The 22,798-nt window shown below is 54.6% G+C and overlaps 1 protein-coding gene across 1 annotated transcript in view; it reads right to left on the bottom strand.

The window, feature by feature from the left end:
• Positions 1-1,006: 1,006 nt before the first annotated feature.
• The window catches only part of NPR2 (natriuretic peptide receptor 2), a 42,798-nt gene continuing 21,006 nt past the window's right edge, over positions 1,007-22,798 (bottom strand). The window contains 23 exon segments of the mRNA XM_032212969.1: positions 1,007-1,119; positions 1,223-1,314; positions 1,694-1,733; positions 1,735-1,793; positions 1,891-1,993; positions 1,996-2,067; positions 2,170-2,238; positions 3,585-3,708; positions 3,811-3,957; positions 5,719-5,887; positions 6,669-6,830; positions 6,923-7,082; positions 7,217-7,288; positions 7,388-7,492; positions 7,604-7,681; positions 8,394-8,468; positions 8,622-8,742; positions 8,938-9,022; positions 9,290-9,416; positions 9,579-9,673; positions 9,901-10,036; positions 18,511-18,624; positions 19,860-20,062. Coding sequence (XP_032068860.1) covers positions 1,060-1,119; positions 1,223-1,314; positions 1,694-1,733; positions 1,735-1,793; positions 1,891-1,993; positions 1,996-2,067; positions 2,170-2,238; positions 3,585-3,708; positions 3,811-3,957; positions 5,719-5,887; positions 6,669-6,830; positions 6,923-7,082; positions 7,217-7,288; positions 7,388-7,492; positions 7,604-7,681; positions 8,394-8,468; positions 8,622-8,742; positions 8,938-9,022; positions 9,290-9,416; positions 9,579-9,673; positions 9,901-10,036; positions 18,511-18,624; positions 19,860-20,062 — 2,468 coding nt within the window. The 3' untranslated portion in view covers positions 1,007-1,059.

Raw genomic sequence — 22,798 nt, 5'->3', positions numbered from 1 at the left:
ACATGCCCGGCAGGTGCCGGTGTGCCACCCTCTCCAATCTGTTGTTGCCATGCCCTTCTGCCCCCCCTCCATGAGGCTCATCCTTGAGAGGCTGTGAAGGACACGGGGGCGGGCGGGCAGCCCGGGCACTGTTGTTCCAGCAAGGGAGGGTTTGTTCTGGCCGGGCGGCTTGAACTCAGCCACGAGGACGGTGACCCATGCCAGAAGGGCAGCTCCACCCCACGGCTGCTCTTCAGCCTTTTTACCCCCTCCTGCACAGGGCACCTCCAGCATCCGGACTGGCGACACCCTTTCAGGAAGTGTGCGACGTTCACCACCCCCCTCCCGGAATGCCTCGACCAGCCGTCGCTGTACAGCCCAGAAAACTGCCCCAATCTGTGAACACTTCCTTGCCGCCCCCCTGGCCCATTGGGAAAGTACCAAGCTCATGCAGGCCGAGGGGGAATGGAGACCCTTCCTCAAAGTGTTGGTTTCCCTGTGAAATTCCTGCAAGAGCTGAAGGCCCAACCCCCAAAGCCGTTTCCAGGAAGTTCCCTTGCGCCGCCGCACCACCACCACCACCAAAGCATCCGGGGCTGGATAGAGCCTTTGCCATCCCTTCTCCTGCTAAATGGAGGAGGGGGCTGTTCTCCCTCTTTCCATTCGGACAAAACTGCTTGCCTGGTTCCTGAATTTGCAACCAAAGCGGGGAAATGAGCAGCAGGGCTGAAGGGCTGGCTCAGCCGGCTGAGCCGGGGCGTGGGGCATCGAATGGGTCCAGGAGGCCCCAGTGGGCGAAGAGCATCTGCAGTTGGGTCGGCAGGTGTGTTCCTGCTGCCCAGGTGTCACAGGCCAGGTGGGGAAGACCCCTCGGTGTCCAGGGCAGCAAGAGCCCACCCTGGCTGCTCCAGGCATAGCGCTGCCTCCCCTGGCGCAAAGCCCTCCTGGCCTGCAGGCTGGCTGCCTGGTGCCCTCCCTCGCTGCTCCAAGGCAGGGCAGACCCACCACCCGTCCGTCCGTTTGTTCATTTGTGGGAGCAGCTGCTCCTGCTGGGTCCCCGCAGAGGGAGCCCCCTCCCCCTCAGATGACAGCCGTCTTCTCTTCGCCCAGCAGCCAGTAGGTCCTCATCTTCCCTTTGCCCTGCCGGAAAGCAGACGCCTGCGTGAGGGGCCTCCTGCCCCCTTTATGACAATGCAGCCCACCCCTCGGAGCAGGGAAAGGGCAGCCCCTTCCCCGCACCCACCTTCATCTCCACGTCCCCCCGGAGCTCCAGCAGAAAGCAGCCAAACTCGTCCAGGATCTCCTTGGTGGCTGCCGAGATGTGGATCTTCAAGGCTGGAAGGGAGGGGGGCAGGAGAGTGAATGCCCCCCCAGGGTCCCCTTCCCAAAGAGCCCAGCAGCAGCGCACTTGGGGGTCTTGGGGCCCACAGCAGTGACAGAGACCGCAATAAAGTTGATTGGACTAAACTAAGGAGGCTTTAGCTGTTCTTGTTGTGCCCCCCTCGCCCTTAAGGAGGTCCCAGCCCATTCGGCCTCTGGGAAACGGGGCTACCATTGCACTGGAGCCTCTGCTGAAGACGAGAGGAGATCCACAAGGAAGTTGGGGCTGGGGGCGTGGGGTGGAAAGAAGGTGGAGGGGGGGCAGGCTCCAGAGGAGCGGGTGGTGAGGATGCACGGACCCTGCAGACAGAGCATTGGGAGGGGGGTGTCTCACCCTCGCCATTGGACTCCATGCGTGAAAGCCGTGTGACCGTTGTCTCCAAAGAGGCAGTAGCGTGGCATCTTGAGGCCCACCACTCCTGCACACACCGGCCCTGCAGGGAGGCAGAGGAGGGCGGCTGAACCGCTGGTGCTCTGTGCATGCTCAGGTGGGAGTGGGCCCTCGCCCGCCCTCGCCTGCTGGAGACTCACCCGAGTGGACCCCGATGCGCAGGCGCAGCTGCTCACTGGGCCGGTGCCGGATACGGAAGGTCTTCACAGCCTCCAGGAGCGCCAGGGACCATGCGGACGATCTCAGTGGGCATGGAGCTTGCCGTTTCGGACAGGCAGACCAGACACCACCATGTAGGCATCCCCAATGGTCTCACACTACGGCAGGGCCAAGGAGGAGGGTCAGACGGGGGAGGGGGCGGGCTCCCTGCAGGGCTGCTGTAGAGGAAGAGCCCCTCCCCCCAACCCAGCCAGGCTCACCTTGTAGACGTCAAAATTGTCAATGATGGCATCAAAGCAAGTGTAGAGGTCATTGAGGAGCGTCACCACCTGATGGATGGGTGGGAGAGAGACAGGTGAGCTGGCTGGGCAGGTGAGGGGAGTCTGATCAAGCAAGAGTAGGTGGCCATCTGGGGCCAAGACCGGATGAGGCTGGGACCCTCCAGCACCACAGTTCCTTCTGATGCCCCAGGTGGAGGGTTCGACAGTTTTGGGAAAGCGAGAAGAAACCAATTGACAGAGTTGAATGAGAAGGACCAGATTGGAGACACCCAGCCCTGCAGGAGGGATAAGGGACCATTGGGAGGAGGATGAATAGCAACCTTTGCCTTTCCTCTGCTTCCCAACGGCTTCATTCACCCAACTCCCTAAGCCAGCACCAAACCCGATCCCTGTGTTCATGTAATATGTGACACCGAACCACTGGAGGACTGGAAAGTAGTTGCCTGATTCATGATCATTCCAAACCCCCCCAAGGGGCTTAGTAAGAATGTGAACACTGAGCTCGGTGGGCTATGGTCATCCCCATCGACCAGGGACGGTGAATCCTTTGGGCTCAGCATGCCAAAAATTCAGAAAAGGCCCACCTTGATTCTGTGGCGTGTAATACCCCCCTCCAATTCACCTTGGTCAAAAGAGGCCTCTCCAGGCCTCCCCCCTCCCCTCCCCTCTGGACTACACCCCCAGGACCCTCAGAGAGTGGTCAACTTCCAGAGTGTCCGGAGGCCTGGCATGCCACCGCAAATGGCGTGGCGTGTACCCTGTGACAGGCATTCCGTAGGTTTACCATTACTGCAATAGACCACCTCAACACAGCCACTCCACTTTCCCCAACAACCGGTACCTATATAAGTACTGGCCTTCTGCTTTGGACCAGCCATATTTATTGAGCCCAGGTGGCGCAGTGGTTAAATGCAGCACTGCAGGCTACTTCAGCTGACTGTTATCTGTAGTTCGGCTGTTCAAATCTCACCGGCTCAGGGTTGACTCAGCCTTCCATCCTTCCGAGGTGGGTAAAATGAGGAGCCAGATTGTTGTTGGGGGCAATATGCTGACTCTGTAAACCGCTTAGAGAGGGCTGAAAGCCCTATGAAGCGGTATATAAGTCTGACTGCTATTGCTATTGCTATTGGTGGCCGCACCACGTGCACGGCTCCCCATCTACACTGAGTGAGGAAAACAGACCTCACCCCAACTCCTCAGTGGAGGAACCTGGGAGCTCCTGATGTTCAAGGGAAACTGGCTGGTGGAAATCTGTCCTTCGACCTGCCCCAGCCAGTGGATGGGTGGGCGGGGGTGGGGGAGACCTCTCCAAGCCCAAACCAAGGAGGACCAGAGTCAGCCACATCCATTTCAGACCTGATAGGGACTACCTACCCACCTGTGCTGCAGCCTACCTGCATGGGGGTGCTCTCTGCCGACAAGGAGGTGAACCCTACAATGTCACTGAAGTAGATGGTGACACAGTCGAAGGCTTCGGCCTGCACCGTCTCGCCCCGCTTCAGCTGCTCAGCTACCGGACTGAGGGGTAGGAAGGAGAGGAGCTGCTGACCCTCCGAGCGGCCTCAGGCCACAGAGCCCCGGAGGGAGGGAGGGAGGGAGGGAGGCGGAAGTTGGACTCACTGGGGCAGGATCTGGTAGAGCAGATTCTCCGCCTTGCGCTTCTCCTCCAGGTAGGCCTGCGTGCGCTCTTCCACCAGTTTCTCCAGGTTGTTAGCGTACTGCTCCATGCGCGACAACAAATTGTCCAGGATGCTGGTACTTCCTTCCCTGAGTCAGAGGTGGAGGGCAGGGTCCATAGTGGGGCAGGCAGGGTGGGGGAAGGGATGGGGGCCAGGACTGGGCATGTGCAAGTGCCACCCCTGAACCCCTCCCTCGGAAGCCTTTGGGTGAGAGGCAACACTGTTGTAGGTTGGGGACTGTGGGAGCATCTGCCCTGCTGGAGTAGCCTCAGTTTCCACATACACCCTCAGCCCTGACTTCTCCTCCAGGAAGCCCACCCTTGAATCCTCTGGGTGGGAAGAGCACCCGCCTCTTTGGGGAGGGGGCTATCTGTCAGCCGAGCCACAGAAGAGCCTGAGAAAGCCCGCTTTGGAGAGCCTCCTTTCCCTGCAGCCAGATTCCTATGCTGCCACAGGGAGCTTCCCTGGCTCCTTTGTCTCCATCTCAGGTCTCGGGGGGGGGGGGGGCCTCCCCATGGGGACCCTCAGTCCACGTTCAATGGGATAAGAGGGAGATTCTCTCCAGGGCCAGCTGGAACCCCCTTCATTCATTCATTCATTCATTCGTTAGATTTATAGGCCGCCCAATCCCGGGCAGCTTCCACAGAACAAGAAAAGGAAAACAAACAAAAAATAAAAATAAAAAATTTGTAAGAATGTAAGAGTAGGAAAGAGGGGAGGAATCAGAAGAAGGGGGGAAGGTTAAAGGGGAGGAAGAGTAAGGAGAGAAGGGAAAGGAGAGGTGGAAAGAAGGAAGGAGAGAAGAAAGAGAAGAAAGCGGGGTAGGAAGGAGGGAGGGAAGGAGGGAGGGAAGCAAGGAGGGAAGGAGGGAGGGAAAGAAGGAGAGAAGGAGGGAAGAAAGGAGGGAAGGAAGGAGAGAAGAAAGGAGGGAAGGAAGGAGGGAAGGAAGAAGGGAACGTAGGAGAGAAGGAAGGGGGGAAGGAAGGAGGAAAGGAAGGGGGAAAGGAAGGAGAGAAGGAGAAAAGAAAGGAGGGAATCTAAGAGAAAAGAAAGAAAGGAAGGAGGGAAGGAGGGAAGGAAGGAGGGAATGTATGAGAGAAGGAAGGGGGAAGGAGAGAGGAAAGGGAGGGGGAAGGGAAGGAGAAAAGGAGAAAGAAAGGAGGGAAGGAAGGAGGGAAGGAGAGAAGGAGGGAGGGAAGGAAGGGGAGTGGCAGAGAAGAAACGAGGGAAGGAAAGAGGGAGGGAGGGAAGATGCCTAACTTTTGATGTCTATAACGATTTTGTTATTTTGGAAATGTCTCGAAACATAGTCAAATGTAAAGCAAAACAGTGGCGGATGTTGTATTGTCTTTTGCAATCTATTGGCTGTTGTATTTTTCTTTTACTAATAAAAAATTTAAAAAATTAAAAAAAAATTTTTTTAAATTCTCCAACGCGCATACGTTCAGATTGGGGTTGGACCCTACATAATAAGGTCAACAGCCCCCAGGCTTGCCGGAACAGCCAGGTTTTAACAGCTTTCCTGAAGGCCATGAGGGTGGGTGAGGTCCGGACCTCTGGGGGCAGCTGATTCCACAGGGTCGGAGCAGCCACAGAGAAGGCTCTCCTCCAAGGCCCCTTCAGGTACGTCTGCATCTCATGAGAAGACAACCTTGGGATGGTTGCAACCAGATGCCCTGCCTGCCCTCCTGAGCAGCTTCTCCAGGGCCGCGTGGAGAGGAGACCTTCTACCCTTTCCTGCTCAGAGGGTCAGAAGCTGAAGCAGGAAGATCTCTCTCTCTCTCTCTCTCTCTCTCACACACACACACACACACCAATCCCCCAGGGTGGGAGGAGGAGGAGGCCTTACCTGTTGAACCGCCGGATGAAGGCTTTAATCTGGGCGAAATCCGGGCGCTCTGCTGGCTGCTGAGCCCAGCAGCGCTCCATCAGGACAGCCAGCTCCTCGCTGTGCAGGCGGGTGTCGGTGGTGGGCCGGAAGTAGGGCGGCTGGCTGTTGCACACCTTCTGCACAACCTCTGGGGGAGGGAGGAGTGGGGCGGGATGCACAGGAGTGAATGTGGGGGCGATGGGATGGAGGCACAGCTGACTCGTGGGGGGGAGGGGGCTGACCGGCTGCTGGGACAATGAGGAGAGAGAAGTGAACATGGCGATCCTGGGGGTGGGGGTGGAGGACGAGGGGAGGACACTGGAAAGACAGAGGTCACAGGGTCAAACCTGGGTGGTCACAAGTAGCAGAATCCAGCCAATGGCACAGCCAGCACCACTAGCCCTTTGCCGTTCTCTGGGGTGGAAGCCCCCAACTTGAATTCAGGCAGTGCCATCCCCTCCCTCCACCCCAGGTGTGGCCGTGGCAGCCAGAGCCCAGGTGAGCTGGTGGAAGAGGCTGGATGGGGATGGGGATCCTTCTCCCCAGGTGAGAAGCCCTTGCCTGCTCTCTGGGGAGGCCCAGAAGACATAAGTGCAGCCCAAGCCTTCCCCCCCCCCCGGGGAGGGGCTCCAGCCCGTGCGTCTCCCCGGAGCCCAGAGGCATTACTTCCACGCCTCTTCAGCAGCGCCCCTCAGATGGCCGGTCCCTCTGCTGGATCCATCCAGGCCGGAGGGCTCCTTGGCTGCAAGAGGTCAGCGCCGGGCGGTAGTGGGAGGAAATGGGGGGCCGGCTGCCTCCACTGCTGACCTTTCCTGATTCTCTGGGCTGAGGCACCCTGATCAGCGCAGGCTGGAGGCCAGAGGACCGACATTTGCCAGGGAAAACTCCCAGGCTCTGGGCTTCCGCTCGGACCCCCGGCCCCTCCTCACCCTTGGGGCTGAGCTCTAGGCCCTCCACGTAGAAGGCGCCGCTGCGCAGGGCGACCTCCTGCAGGATGATCCCAAAGCTGTAGACATCCGCCTTCTGCATGGCCGGCGGTGGCGGGAGCAGCGTCCCCTTCTGCAGCAGCTCTGGGGCCGTCCACAGCTTCTCTGGAGCAGGAGCCGGAGAGTCTGAGGTCAGGGGGGGGGGTGCAGGGCTTGAGCTTCCCCAGGGGCCACAGGGGGGCTTGCTGGGCACTCACTGGCATAGAGCGCATGGTTGCTCTCGCTCTCGTGGCCCTGGCGGAAGCTGGCCAGGCCGTAATCCGTGATCTTGAGCACGAAGCGACTGTCCACCACGCAGTTGCAGGATTTGAGGCTGCCGTGGTAGCCAATGATGCTGTTGTGCAGGAAGGCCATGCCCTGTGTGATGCACAGTCAGAAGCCTGGAGAAGCTAGCAGAGCCTCCGCTGGGGGGGGGGACCTCTGGGGTGAGGGAAACGGCCGGGTGTCCCGCGCAATCCCCCCTCTCGGTTGCCAGAAGCCCCTCTCCTCACCTTCACGATGTCATTGATGAGGGCGTAGCGGAACATCCAGTCCAGGTTGATGCTCTCGTTCTCCAGAATGTCCTGGGCGGGCCATGGGGGAAGGGGCAGAGGTCAGCTTTGGCCACAGCCCAGCAGGGGGAGCCCTGCCTCCCCCTCCCCCATCCTGGACAGCCGCCTCACCTGCAGACTGCCACGAGGACAGTACTCGGTCACGATGCAGATGTTGGGGGGGTCAATGCAGGCCCCGATGAACCGGGTCAGGTGGTTGAACTGGATATCCCGCATCTGTGGGGCAGCAAGCATGGAGCGGGGGCCACTTCCCGTGTCTCCCTCCCCGCAGCAGAGGCTCCCCCCCCACAAGACCCTCAGAGTAGTCAGCCCCCCCCCAGTACATACGTGTTTGAGCTCGAACAGCACCTGCCGCGTCAGCTCAATCCGCTTCTTGTTGACGTGTTTAATGGCCACCACGTTTCCCTGGAGGGCAAGAGACGAGCGGAGGGGAGTTCAGCCGGCCTGACCTCCAAGACGGCTGGGGTGGAATGGGGGGAATAGTGTCTCTCTATTACTGTAACGCGCTCTACATGGGGCTGCCCTTGAAGAGTGTCCAAAGACTTCAGTTAGTCCAGAATGCAGCCGCGCGAGCGATTGTGGGTGCACCTAGGTACACCCACGTTACACCTATCCTCCGCGAGCTGCACTGGCTGCCCATTGGTCTCCGGACCCGCTTCAAGGTGCTAGTCGTTACTTATAAAGCCCTTCATGGCATCAGACCTGGGTACCTGAGAAACCGCCTCCTGCCAATGACTTCCCAAAGACCAATTCGATCGCACAGATTAGGCCTTCTCTGGATTCCATCTGCCAGCCAATGTCGGCTGGCGGCCCCCCCCGGGGGAGAGCCTTCTCTGTTGCAGCTCCGGCCCTCTGGAACGATCTCCCCGTGGAGATCCGGACCCTTATGACCCTCCAGGCCTTCCGTAAAGCCACTAAGTTCTGGCTGCTCCGGCAGGCCGGGGGCTGTTGAAGTATCCAGCCCCACGGTAACGAGGAATGTTGTTGTATTTTAAATTGTTTGTTTGTCTTATTTATTCCCTTCCCCTTTTTATTGTAAGCCGCCCGGAGTCCTCCGGGAGTGGGTGGCATACAAGACTAATAAACATACATACAAGCATACATACATACGTCTCACCTTGAAGAGTCCTGTGTTGGCAAAGATCTGATACTTGCCGTGGGCCGTCATGAGGGAGCCATAACTGGAGCCACGCTGGAGAGAAGCCACGGCAGAGAGTCACAGGCAACCGAGGCCGAGTGGGAAGGAGGGGGGGGGAAGGACCCCCATAAAATCTGGGGGGCTGGGGAACAGGTGGGGGTGGGTGGGTCTTGGAGGGACATCCCGTGGGTGCCCCATAGTACCTACCAGCGAGAGGGTGAGTCGGCTGCCCGCTCCCTTGTGGTAGCGCTCCGAGCCCCCAAACTGCAGGTCCTCCCAGCGTATCCGCCACAGCATGCTTGCCAGCTCCTTCTCCAGCATCAGCTTCCTGCCAAGAGCAACAGCTGAGCTCCCCTCCCCAAGCCCCCTGCTACTGGACCCGGCCTGGGCTCAGGGCTGAGCCTGCAGCACAAGAGCCAGAAGAGGTGGCCACTACAGCCATGCCCCTCCCCCGGTTTCTGCCCAGGGCACCCCCCTTCTCCCCCACTGAATTCCAGTGGCCGCCAAGAGCTTGCCCAAGCACCTGAAGATCAGGAAGCTGGAAACCCCAAACATGATGAAGGTCAGTCCGGCCCCCAGTGCCAGGATAGCCAGGGTGCTGAGCGCGCCTACAAGGATACAGCAAATCAGTGAGCGTCCCCCGCCTGCCAGCCCCCCCACCCCAGAGAGGCGCCCTGAAAGGGACAGGCTGGGTGTCACTGGTGGGGGGGGGTCTCTCTGGGCAGGGAGGGGGAATAGGTCCGCTGGGAGGGAGAGAACCAGCTTCCCACAGCAGGCAGCCCATCCAAAGGAGGGAGGGGAAAAGGGGGGGCGGTCAGGGGTCCTCCAAAGCTCTCCCAGGGTGAAGGGAGTCCTGTCTCTCCCCCAACACCCACTTTTGTCACAGGAGGGGTCATCCATGTCAAAACAGGGGGGGTTATCGAGGGGCGGCTGCCCCTTAACCCAGTGGATGGGGCCCAGCCACTTCAGCTGCTTCTCCGATCCCACGTAGTGTCCAACCACCTGTGGGCAAAAGGCCAGATGTTGTTGTTCTTCCCCCCCCCCTGTCCCCGTGGAGAATGTGGGGTGACTGCCCCAGACTTTTTCCCTCCGAGAGAAAGAAGGGCCAGGGAGGACCAGGATGCAGGGAGGGGGGCTGGGGCTGCATGAGGGCCTCCAGCCTACCTGGTACTCGCCACTCTCCCCCTCCATCATGGCCCACAGGTTGAAGTCTGTGTCGCGGTCGTTGTTCTGATCCATGCTCACGGTGCCAGTGATCCCTGGAGGAGCAAAAGCGGCCATGTATTTGGGTCAGGGAGCACCTGGGGCCAGCAGCGCCATCATCCTCATGGATGGAGCTGGGGACAGGTCACTCCCCAGGGCACCTCACCCAGGAGGCCCTGCCTGGACCTGAGACCCAGACCTCCCCTCCAGCCCCCGCAGTCCCCCGTCCACCTAATCAGGTCTCTTCTGGGTCTGGGACCCCCCTCCTTGCAGCCCCCCGTACCCTGGAACCTGCGGCCCTTCATCTTCTCCAGGATACGGCTGTTATTGAGCCGGGTGTCGCCCTCACGGAGGGTCTCGTTCAGGGCCAAGGCGTAGAGGAGCAGCCCATCGTGGAAGCAGCCGGCCACCAGGTTCTTCTGTTGTTGGGGGGCGGGGAGAACCAAAGAGGGAGAGGGAGGGATTGCTCAGTGCCCTCCGAGGCTCCTCCTGCTGGCAGGTCCTGTGACCAGGGAAGCCAAGCAGTTGAACAGCCCAGACCTTTCCCCCCCGCCCCGTCTAGAGTGGCAGCAGGAATATGGGGTTCCTGCCCCGTTAATTTAACCTGGCCTCAGTTATGTGGTACCTTCGGATACCCCAAATTCCCACAAGCAAAGGAGTGTAAAGAGCAGGACCCAGCAGGCCTTCTCTGCTGGGATATAGAGAGCCCCACCTGCACCCAAAAGGCAGAGGGGGCCCTTCGATCCGGAGGCTGAATAGGCAGGAAACATGAATGCGTCTATTTCGGAAAAGGGGAACAAAATTTCTCAGCTGCCCCAAAGGAAACCAGGAACAGCTGCGGGTTGCCGGCTCAGCTTTTGCCGACAACCCAGATTTCCTACAGCCTGTTGCCTCCCGTGCCCCACCAGGCTCTCTGCGGGAGGATCCAGTCGCCAGCGTCCCTCCCCAGCCGGGTTCACACAAGAGGCTGAACTCGGCTAAATGGGCACCGTGGGCTCCTGCAATCCTAAATTGCATTATCCGAGGAACACAATCGAGAGCAAGCGAGGTACTTTTTATGTATTTAGCGCATTGTTGTAATATAGTTGCAGAGCCACGCTGAACCACACAGGAGAAAACAAACTCCTAAAACCCCATAACATCCTGATAGTTCATAACATAACATCCTGAGATGTGCCCTACCAATGACGCCCAGGATTTGACCATATATAGACAGAACTTCCCTGAGCAGTAGATTAGAAATTGTACTTTTACAGGCTGTTTTTAAGCACATGCTGATTGCTCCTCCTGCCTTTGTCCTATCTCAATAAAAGGGGCTCTCAGACCCCCAATCTGGGTCGTCGCTCCATCTCGAGAAAGTTCGTGTCCTGTCTTTTCTCAACATTGGCCTCATGGGCGAACCACGGGAACGTTACAGCGCATGGCAGGTGTTAGCCAGGGATCACCGAGGGGGCTGCTGCCTCTGGGAAAGGGGTTTTGGGGGCATTGTTATCTTTACCCGCGGGACACCTGAATGCTGGTAGGCAATCAGGGGAAACTCCTTTCTTGTCCCAAGTGAGGTACTGATGCCCCCTCTACAAAGCCCTAGTAAGATTCCACGCCTGGAATCCTGCAACCAGTTTTGGCACCACATCATAAAAAAAAGAGGTTGAGACTCTAGAAAGAGTGCAGAGAAGAGCAACCAGGATGATGATGGGACCGGAGGCTAAAAAATGTGAAGAACGGTTGCAGGAACCAGGCATGGCTGGTCTAGGGAAGAGAAGGACCAGGGGTGACATGATAGCACTGTTCTGATATTTGAGGAATAAAGGATGGAAACTGAACAAGGAGAGATTCAACCTGGAATTAAGGAGGAATTTCAACCCAGAAGTTGTGTCATTGTTAATTTTAATTGGGTTTGGGGATATCCTATTTAATTTCTTTTTAACTTTTGTAGTATGTGTTCCTTTTAATGTTGTACGCCGCCCTGAGTCCTTGGGAGAAGGGCGGCATATAAATCGAATAAACCTCAAACCTCAGACGTTGTGTGAGCTTCATCACTGGATGCTTTCAAGAAGAGACTGGACTGAGCCGAGGTGGCGCAGTGGTTAAATGCAGCACTGCAGGCTACTTCAGCTGACTGCAGTTCTGCAGTTCGGCAGTTCAAATCTCACCGGCTCAAGGTTGACTCAGCCTTCCATCCTTCCGAGGTGGGTGAAATGAGGACCCAGATTGCTGTTGGGGGCAATATGCTGACTCTGTAAACCGCTTAGAGAGGGCTGAAAGCCCTATGAAGCGGTATATAAGTCTAACTGCTATGGCTATTGCTATTGACATCAGTCAGAAGTGCTGCAGGGTCCCCTTATACCATAAGAATGAATGCCATCCCAGCAGCAAGTCGTGACCCTCTAAGTTCAAAAGCCTAACATTTCTTAACATTATCCAATCCTTAATCCACATCAGGCTTGTTGCCTGGTAATATAGCTCCCAGTCGGGTAAGCCCAACCCTCCTCTTGTTTTAGCGTCTTGCAACACTTTTAAGTTTTATTCTTGCTTTTTTCCCCTGCCATATAAATTTCAACATCATTTTATTTAGATCTTCAAAATAGTATTTCCCCAACCTAATTGGGATTGTCTAGAACAGTGTTTCTCAACCTTGGCAACTTGAAGATGTCCGGACTTCAATTCCCAGAATTCCCCAGCCAGCAAATGCTGGCTGGGGAATTCTGGGGGTTGAAGTCCGGGCATCTTCAAGTTGCCAAGGTTGAGAAACACTGGTCTAGAACAAGTATAAGATTCTAGGTAAAATGTTCATTTTAATTGTTGAGATTCTCCCAATCTTTGATAATTGTAAATTTTCCCCATTTCATCAAGTCATCATGGTTACTTTAGAAGACATTATATAAGAGAGGCTCTGTTATTAAACTGGGAGAAGATTAAGAAATTACATCATTTAAAAATTCCAGTCTGGATATTAACCATTGAAGCCTTTTCATATTCAATAATATACAAAAAGGAACAAACAGTTAGATATGCCGAACTATTAAATACAGAGGGTGAACTTAAATCCATTCAAGATTTGAAACAGGAAGGAATCAAAATTAATTGGTATTCATATGTGCAAATACATTCTAGATACAATGAAGATCGAAAAATGGAGGGTTTTTATTATATAATGACTGAATTAGATAAAATCTTAACAGGTACTGATGAAAAAGTAATTAAAAAACTTTATTAGAGGTGGAGCTACAGGAAGAACAAGTTAAAGAAACTATGTTAGCTTGAGGGGGGGGGGATTTTGTGAATGGGATTGACCTAGAGAAATGGCAAAAACTGTGGACTCAAAACTATAAAATGACAATGTCAACTGCATATAAAGAGAATTAGTATAAGATGTTTTAAAGGTGGCACGTATCCCCAACAAGAATAGCAAGAATGTCTAAGAACAAATCCGAAAAATGCTGGAAATGTCATCAGACACCAGGCTCATACTACCACATGTGGTGGACTTGTACTGAAGCTAAAAGATATTGGACTAAAATCCACATGTGGTTGGAGAAAATGATACATAAACACATAGACTTAAAACCAGAACTTTTCTTATTGGGAATCATACCAGAAACATACAATAAAGATTTGAAATATTTGATTGTAAATGTTTTAACAGCTTCTAGAATTGTATTTGCAAAAAATTGGAAAAATGAGAAAATACCAACACAGGACAAAACTATTCGGAAGATAATAGAACATGCTGAAATGAATAGACTTACATTTGAAATGAGAGAACAGGAGGATGAGCAATTTTATAAGGTCTGGGATTTGTGTTATCAATGGTTGGATAAAAAAACTTGGAAATGAAATTGTTTATTAATGTACTACCAGAAAGTTATAGTCATTGTTATGAAAGGTTTTTTTGCTATGAAATAAGAGTGTTTGATCATATGATATATAAAGGATAATAATGTATCCAATGTATAAGAATTGGATGATTTGCATCCTCGTGACCCGTCAAAACCGCGCTCGACTAAGCCGCGCCCGATTAAACCGCGTCGCTGACGTCATCAACAGGGCGACAACAGCGAGCGCGGAGAAAGAAGGGCGCTTTAAATAGCGCTTTGAAAGCAAGCCGATTCAACTTAAGGTAAGGGTTAGGTTTAGGTTTAGGGTTAGGTTAAGGGTTAGGGTTAGGGTTAGGGTTAGCTTTAGGGTTAGGTTTAGGGTTAGGTTAAGGGTTAGGATTAGGTTTAGGGTTAGGTTAAGGGTTAGGGTTAGGTTTAGGGTTAGGTTAAGGGTTAGGTTAAGGGTTAGGTTTAGGGTTAGGTTTAGGATTAGGTTTAGGGGGGTTAGGTTTAGGGGTTAATTTTAGGTTTAGGGTTTACAGCGTGCTTCTGTCTCCGCGCTGTTGTCGCCCTGTTGATGACGTCAGCGACGCGGTTTAGTCGTGCGCGGTTTAGTAGAGCGCGGTTTTGTGGTGGAACCTTGAACCCTATGTATAATTGTAAGTATTGACCATGTTATACTGGAAAGATTTTTATATGTTAAATGGACTAATGATGATGTAATGAATAATTGATACATACATGAATTGAAATGTTCAATAACTCCTTGGATTAGCAATGGGAAACTATTTCTGGAGTTGAATATGCCGCATTATAAGTATTGTATACTCTATGGATGATTAATATTAGCGGTAACCTGAACACATAATGCTCAATGACAAGGATGTATTTAGTTTTTAATTGTAAAAACTGATGCACAAAAGTTTGTAACCAAACGACACGCTTGACGAAATTGAGGAAAGTTTTTTGTATGTGTTGTTTTGTTTTTCTTTGTTTTAAAAATAAATTAATTTTTTTTTAAAAAGTGCTGCAGGATCTCCTGCTTCAGGGTGGGAGTTGGACTAGATGACCTACAAGGTCCCTTCCATTAATCTATTAAATTCTGCTAATCTGCTCCAAGGCTCTGACTGCAGAAGAGCCAGAAGGCAGCAGAGTGAGGGGGGGGGGGCTCCATTGCTGTCAGGCCCTTGGGGGAACTGAACGCAGACGCTTGTCCTGCGGACTTCTCTGTGCTTGGGGACCGTGAATGAGCAGGCCTGGCTGTTCAGCCAACGGATTGGTCAGCAGGTGAACAGCCAATCAGGAAACAGATTTGCTCAGTGAACAATGAAGGGAGAGGTGTGAATGCAGCCCCCCCTCTTCTCCTTAAAGCCTCTTTCTGCCTGTCTGTGGGTTCCTGGGAAATGGCACAGAGGGAGGGGAGCCTAAAAATAGGAGCAGCCCCATGGGGAGGGGGCAGGATGTGTGTGGGAGGTGGCCGCTGTTTCCTGTCTGCACCCAGAGTCGCCTCCACGGCCTGGTGAAAGGGGCCCCTGGTGCTTCCCCCCCCCCCATGGGAAGGAAAAGGTTAATTGCTCACACTCACCTCTTGCAAAAGGGGAATGCACAAAAACAATCCCCTCCCCTACAGTGCTGGGAGAGCCGATGGGACCCCCCTGCCCCAGGTTCAAGGGCATCAGTTCAACAAGGCACTGCTTCTTCCGCCCCAGTGCTGGCCCAGGAGGGGGGGCGTTTGCTTCCAGGCCAAACACCCTTCCCTGAGAGGTGCCATTCACCTGAGCAGTGGGGTGGGGGGAGGCAGGCTGCTCCTCCCTGCAAGGAGCTCAAGAGGGCTGGTGCTCTTTCAGGAGGAACGCCCCCCCCCCCAGCCAACCTGGTGAAGCTTATCTTGGGGCTGCCCAGTAAGGGTTCCACCACAAAACCGCGCTCGACTAAACCGCGTCCGACTAAACCGCGTAGCTGACGTCATCAACAGGGCAACAACAGTGCGGAGACAGAAGCACGCTGTAAACGCTAAACCTAAAATTAACCCCTAAACCTAACCCCCCTAAACCTAATCCTAAACTTAAACCTAAAACTAACCCTTAACCTAACCTTTAACCTAACCCTTAACCTAATCCTAACCCTTAACCTAACCTTAACCCTAACCCTAAAGCTAACCCTAAAGCTAACCCTAAAGCTAACCCTAAAGCTAACCCTTAACCTAACCCTAAACCTAATCCTAACCCTTAACCTAACCCTAAACCTAACCCTAACCCTTAACCTAACCCTAACCCTTAACCTAACCCTAACCCTTAACCTAACCCTAACCCTTAACCTAACCCTTAACCTAACCCTAACCCTTAACCTAACCCTAACCCTTAACCTAACCCTAACCCTAACCCTAACCCTAACCCTAACCCTAACCCTAACCCTAACCCTTAACCTAACCCTAAACCTAACCCTAACCCTAACCCTAACCCTAACCCTAAACCTAACCCTTAACCTAACCCTAAACCTAACCCTAACCCTAACCCTAACCCTTAACCTAACCCTAACCCTAACCCTAACCCTAACCCTAACCCTTAACCTAACCCTAAACCTAACCCTAACCCTAACCCTTAACCTAACCCTAAACCTAACCCTAAAGCTAACCCTTACCTTAAGTTGAATCGGCTTGCTTTCAAAGCGCTATTTAAAGCGCCCTTCTTTCTCCGCGCTCGCTGTTGTCGCCCTGTTGATGACGTCAGCGACGCGGTTTAATCAGGCGCGGCTTAGTCGAGCGCGGTTTTGACGGGTCACGCCCAGTAAGGAGCAGCCCTGGGAGTAGAACCCACACACAGACCTGCTTTGAAGCAGGGTAGCCGTGGGCATCTTTTATCCGGAAGGCTGATGGTAGCTGGTAATTCCTGGGCCATCGCCAGGCAGAAGTTTGGGCAGAGATCAGAGATGGGTTGCTCCCAGTTCGACTGCGTGAAGTAAAACAGTAGTAAAACAGGGAGCAAGCCACCTCTGGAGGAGACTCCTGCCCTCAGCCTTGGAGGATGGGTGTGACACACACATACCCCTCCCTCTTCCTCCCAGCCCCTCAGGTTGCTGGCTGCCTGGACCAACCGGGTCCCCTCCCCAGCCCCCCAGAGTTGGCCTTGGCTGGCTGCAGGGGTGCTGAAGAGGTTCCCCTGTGGCCTCTCTCCTCCAGAGCTTGTGGGGTTCCCCCCCCCAGAGAGGGGGCTTTCAAAGTCCTCTACTCGGAATTTGTGGGAGCTTCATCACTGGAGGCTTTCAAGAAGAGACTGGACTGCCATTGGTCAGAAATGGTGTGAGGTCTCCTCCTTGGGGGTGGGGGTGGACTAGATGACCTACAAGGTCCCTTCCGTGAATCTGTAAAGCTCACTGCAAGCCGAGGCCAAGAAAGATCCTCCCACCCCCGCATGCAGGTCTTCCCTTGCCAGCTGAGGGTCCCCCTCAAAGAGGGCATTGAAACTCTCTGGATCCCCCTCTGGAGACCCCCGCCAAGGGGCACCCTGGGTGGGGAAGGGTCCCGTTCGTTCTCTGGGCTTTTATGCTCACAGATGGGGGTGGGGGGGTCTGACTGGACCGTCTGGAAAGCTCTCGAGTGCAGCTTTGGGGTTCCACCACAAAACCGCGGTAGACAAAAGCGCGCTCGACGAAAGCGCGTATGTGACGTCATCACAGCACGACGAAAACATCGCGCTGTGAGCGGTAAACTTAAAAATAAAGCGAAAACCTTACCCTAACCCCCCCCAAACCTAACCCTAAACCTAACCCTAAACCTAACCCTTAACCTAACCGTAAACCTAACCCTAAACCTAACCCTTAACCTAACGCTAAACCTAACGCTAACCCTTAACCTAACGCTAAACCTAACCCTAACGCTTAATGTAACCCTAAACCTAACCCTAACCCTAAACCTAACCCTTACCTTTATGTGAATCGGCTTGCTTTAATTTTATTTTAATTTCAATTTAATTTATTTTTAATTTTTTTCGTCGCGCTGCTGATGACGTCAGGTACGCGCTTTCGTCGAGCGCGGTTTTGTCTACCGCGGTTTTGACGGGTCACGCAGCTTTGGAGGGCCATATAACATACAGCCCGTCTGCCCCCCCACTGAGCCCAGCAGAGCCATCCCAGCCTAGCAGGTGAGAAGGAGAGAAAGGCTGAGGGGCTGGACAGGATGGGACAGCTTTGCAGAGGGGATTCTCCCCCCCCCCCGCCATGAGAGTGTGCGTGTGCTCCCTCATTTGAACCTCCTTGCCTTCCGATCCCCTCCAGGGAGCCCCTGCCCAGCCAGGGAGTCTCGGTGCCATCTTCCCAATGCAGCCAAGTTCCTCTCCAGAGTTGCTGCATCTGCTTCAGTTGGGCCCCCGCCAGGGACAGCAAGAGCAAAAATGGGGCCCAGGCTTCGCAGACACCCTCAAAGCAGCTGCACCCCCAAACCAAGGGAGGAAGGAGGCGGCTACCTTGACGCATCGAGGAAGGAGCCCCAGAGCCAGATGTTGCTCTGCCTCCTTCTGCCAGGACCAGGAAAGGGAGCCGGGCCCTTTTCCGCTGTCAGGGCCTCAATCCACACTCGGGAAGCCCCGGAATGACCTGAGCTGACCTCCAGCCCTCAGGACCACAAGGAGCTGCTGCTCACTCGGTGCAAAGCCACAGCCGGCCGGCTGACCCCCGAGAGACAGAGGGGGCTTCTCCCAAAGCGGCAGAGGCGGAGGCCGGCCCTGCCACAGGCCGCTACCCCGAGCAGCCTGGGAACCGTCCCACCGGCTTTGGCTCTGTGAAGCCACGCGTGGCCAGCTTTGGCTCTGTGAAGCCGGGCGTGGCCAGCCGCTTTGGCTCTGTGAAGCCGGGCGTGGCCAGTCGCTCTGGGCAAAGACCGCCTGTGTTGGCCCAGCCCCCGCCTGGCTCTCCTTGCCCGAGGCTCTGCAGGTGCGGAGAGCTTTGGCTGGACGGCTGTCAGGCAGCCTCCCTCCCTCTCTGTCTGTCAGAGGTGTTACTTTGGGGGGGGGGCTCCTCTTGCCCTGCTAAGAGCTCTGGGTGGGGGAAGGGCTTCCAGAGGGGTGGGGGTGGGGGCTTACCAGTGAAACACTGAGCTCCACCTGATACTCCTGCCGAGCCCGCAGGATCACCTGGTTCTGGAAGTTTCGGTACTCCGGAGTCTGGGGCTCATGATAGGTGATCAGTAGCACCGTCTGCAAAAAAAAAGGCCATTGGCTGAGGGAGACGGGAGCCATGTGCCCCCCCCCCCGCAGGTGAGGCACCCGCCTTCTCCCTCCTGCAATCTGTCTTTCTCACACACACACACATACGCACCATGCTCCCAGCACGTAGCTCTCTGGAAATCTCACACCAGGCTGCCAAATGTCTCCCATCTGCCCTCGTCGGAGGGGGGGGGGGCTGGCAGCGGTGGGGGGGGGGAGGCTTTGCAACCTCTGGGGGCTGCTTGTGGCTCCCCTTGCCTCAGGTGCAAGCCTCCTGCGCCTTGCCCACCCTGCCTCTCCCCCCCACCTCCCCATCTGCTCCTCCTGAGCATTTCTGCAAAGCCTCAGCCTCTTTGGTGGGGGGAGGGGGGGGCAAAGGCTCTTGCCATGCTCAATACGTGCATTTGGAAGGGGGGGGGAAGGGGCTGAGAGGAAGGGGCGAGGAAGCCCGTCTGCACTTCCAGCAAGGTTTGGCTTCATCGCAGCTCCCCCCCCCCCCCCAAACACACAGATTTGGAGGCAAGCAGCTGTTGGCCACGTGGAGTTGGGCTGGCTGTCTGTCAGGGCCAGGGGCAGCCAGGGAGTAAAGCTCTCAGGCCGTCCAGGTGTGAGGCTGGATGCTCGCCAGGGGTTTCTGCTCTGCTTTGTCCCCGTCAGCAAGGGGTTGAATTCTTGCCCTCTCAGCTCCTCCTGCGGAAGAGACCTGGGACTCTCCCTTCTCCTTTGCAGCCAGCAGAGGGAGGGGGCACTGGGAGGGGCTTCCCCGGGGTTTAGGCACAGACTGGGTAGCAAGTGGTTGACCCCCTGGCGCATCCCCCCTGGCACTCCACACCTCAGCTCTTCTAGCCCTTGAGTTCCTGCCAGGCCCTGGGCAGAGAGAGACACGCGCAGCCTTCTTCTTTAGAGGACTGAGACCCACAAGTCCTTCCCCTCTGAGCAAGAGAAGCCCCAGGCCCAGGGAGAGACCCCCAGAGTAGAGCAGGGGGGAGGAGGAGGAGGAGGCTTCACCCCGGCCACCCAATGGACTCACCCACACTCTGACCCGTCCTTGAGGGTAGAGCCAGCCTCCCCGAAGAGCAGCCAGCAGGGCTCCCCTCTGCCCAGCCCAGGTCCTTCCGAGAAAGGCCTGGGGGGGGCCCTTCCTTCCTCCGAGATGGCAGCCTCAGCATCCCTGCCGCTTCCCCATGCCAAGGGTGCCAGCTCCCTTCTCCGACTTCTGGACTGACCTGGAAGGCCTCCCGCAAGATGCCCGAGTCCTGGCCCTCCTTGCTCTGCCAGGGCTTGGCAGCCCCCCGGTGCCCGTCCTCTTGCAGGCTCTCTCCGAAGACATCCACGTAGAAGAAGATGTAGTCGCCTTGGGTCATGCCCTCCGACTGGGCTCGACGCATGACTTGGTGCAGCATCTCCAGGGGGCCACAGATGTAGATGACTGGCGAGAGAAGAAGGGCAGGAGGGACCCCCGTCTGGTCAGCCGCTTTCCCTGTCCGTCTCCCAGAACCCCGCTCCCCCACGGCTGACAGTGGAGCGCCCGTGGGGCTCTCGGAGGTCTCTGGAAATGACCCCCACATTGTCATGCTCCTGGTTAGAAACGAGAAGGACTCGTACTCCCGTGGCAAGTATCAGATGTCATTCTATTTAGTGAATGCGAAATGTCACTTCCATTTCAATCAAACATTTATTTATTTATTTATTTATTTATTTATTTATTATTTGTCTTGTATGCCGCCCACTCCCGGAGGACTCCGGGCGGCTCACAAAAGACAAGGGAAAGGGGGAAAACGAGACAAGACAACATATTAAAAACAAAACCAACATTCACAATTTCTGTGGAGGTAAATGCTTCTCAGCCCCCCTCCCCCAGCCTGCTGGAGCAGCCAGGACTTGGTGGCTTTGCGGAAGGCCGGGAGGGTAGTAAGGGTCCGGATCTCAACAGGGAGCTCGTTCCAGAGGGCCGGAGCTGCAACAGAGAAGGCTCTCCCCCGGGGAGTCGCCAGCCGACATTGGCTGGCAGATGGAATCCAGAGGAGACCCAACCTGTGCGATCTAATTGGTCTGAGAGAGGTAATCGGCAGGAGGCGGTCTCTCAGGTACCCAGGTCCGATGCCATGTAGGGCTTTATAGGTAGCGACCAGCACCTTGAAGCGGATTCGGAGACTAATAGGTAGCCAGCGCAGCTCGCGGAGGATAGGTGTAACGTGGGTGTACCTTGGTGCACCCACAATCGCTCGCGCGGCTGCATTCTGGACTAATTGGAGTCTTCGAACACTCTTCAAGGGCAGCCCCATGTAGAGCGCATTACAATAATCCAGTCAAATGGATTGCTTTGTCCCCAACTGTCTTGTTTCCACTCAAAGGTCCCGCACGGCCCCAGCCGGCTAAGACGGTGCGCTCCTGGGCAGCAGAAGGAAGGCCGTGACTGCAACCCTCACGCACGGAGCCCCCTGGAGCCCCTCCGCAGCTGGGCCTTTGCCCCCTCCCCCAGAAAGGGGAGTTGGGTACTATGGTGAAACCCCCAACCATGTTCCCCAGGAAGATATGAGGGCTGGGCCCCACCTGGCCACACTGATGCGTCTGGGGCTAGAGACGCTTCACTGAGTTATTTATCATTCAGCCTCTAGCAAAGAAATTTGATCCACATCCAATACTCAATCAATACAAATAAGAAATGTTTTTTAAATGAAAGAACCGGATATTGTATAACATTGCATTTTATATTGTGGGAAGTTATCATCCAGCCCTCTCCCAGAAAAATGAAATATCCTAGGAAATATTGAAAAGGCAGAATATTTCTCTGGATGTGAAAAGAAAGAAACATGCTTTAAAAGACAGAATAGCTTCCTGTAGCTTCCTGCCCATCCACACTTTGTCAATAGGCCATTGAGAAGGCCAGGCTAGCCCACTTTACATAATAAAGACTTCTCTACTGCAGCTGCAGGGGGAAGGGATATTACTCAACTCTCCACATGGCATCTGAGAACTCATCTATGGATTCAAAACAGCCTAGAGAGTAGCCCCCTGCATGGCACCACGGGAGTCTGACAACCAATCAGAATACATTTCTTACGCAGGAACAGGAAACAGAGAGGTGGGGCTAAACAGGGTATAAAAAGCCTAGCAAGCCCCTCCCTCGGCCCTTCTCTTCTTCTCCACCAACATTGAAGCATGTGATCCCCTTTTCTGTTCAGGGCTCAAGCCATGTGGTCCTGTCCACCATTAAAACCATCTTTCCAAGCAGCCTCCATGTCTCCAGTGTCTTTTTCCCCACTTGGAGCTGAACCCAGAAGGACGTTTCTTCCAACAATATTTTAAAAATCGAGACAGAGAGATGCACACAAAGCCTACACAGAATGCTTTCACCCTCCATCTAACCATGGAGCTTCCGAATCTCAAAAGAGGCCAAAGCTTTTTTCAGGGCAAGGAACTCCCTGTTTTCTAAAAACACCACCCAGAAGCCCCAGGTGGGCCTCTTCCCAGATGGACCCTGGACAGAGGAACTTGTAAAAACAAACCTTTTGCCAAAGGCTTCTGGACGCAGTGGGCTGGGGGGAGACTGTTCCTCCAGGCCTCAAACCTTTGAGGGGCTTCTCCAGAGAGACAGGCCCTTGCGCAGACCCTGCTCCCCAGAACCTGAGTTTCCCCCCACGTGGTGCCATCACAATCCTCCCAAGAAGGGGGTGGTGGGCAGCCACATGTGGTTAGCCGAGCCGAGGTGGTGCAGTGGTTAAATGCAGCACTGCAGGCTACTTCAGCTGACTGCAGTTCGGCTGTTCAAATCTCCCCGGGCTCAGGGTTGACTCAGCCTTCCATCCTTCTGAGGTGGGTAAAATGAGGACCCGGATTGTTGTTGGGGGCAATATGCTAACTCTGTAAACCGCTTAGAGAGGGCTGAAAGCCCTATGAAGCGGTAGATAAGTCTAACTGCTATTGCTATTGCTATTTATATCTCTATCTCTACCGATATCTATATCTATCCATCTCTCTCTCTCTCTCTCTCTCTCTCTCTCTATCTATCTATCTATCTATATATACCTATACCTATCTCTCCCTCTCTCTATCTATCATCTATCTCTCTCTCTCTCTCTCTCTCTCTATATATATATATATATATATATATATATATATATATATATGTATATGTATATGTATATGTATATGTATATGTATA

Source organism: Thamnophis elegans, chromosome 3 (assembly GCF_009769535.1).
Source record: "Thamnophis elegans isolate rThaEle1 chromosome 3, rThaEle1.pri, whole genome shotgun sequence".
In the NCBI taxonomy this organism is placed as follows: domain Eukaryota; kingdom Metazoa; phylum Chordata; class Lepidosauria; order Squamata; family Colubridae; genus Thamnophis; species Thamnophis elegans.
The sequence above is the reverse complement of the archived record's forward strand: the minus strand, read 5'-3'. Positions and strand labels throughout refer to the sequence as shown.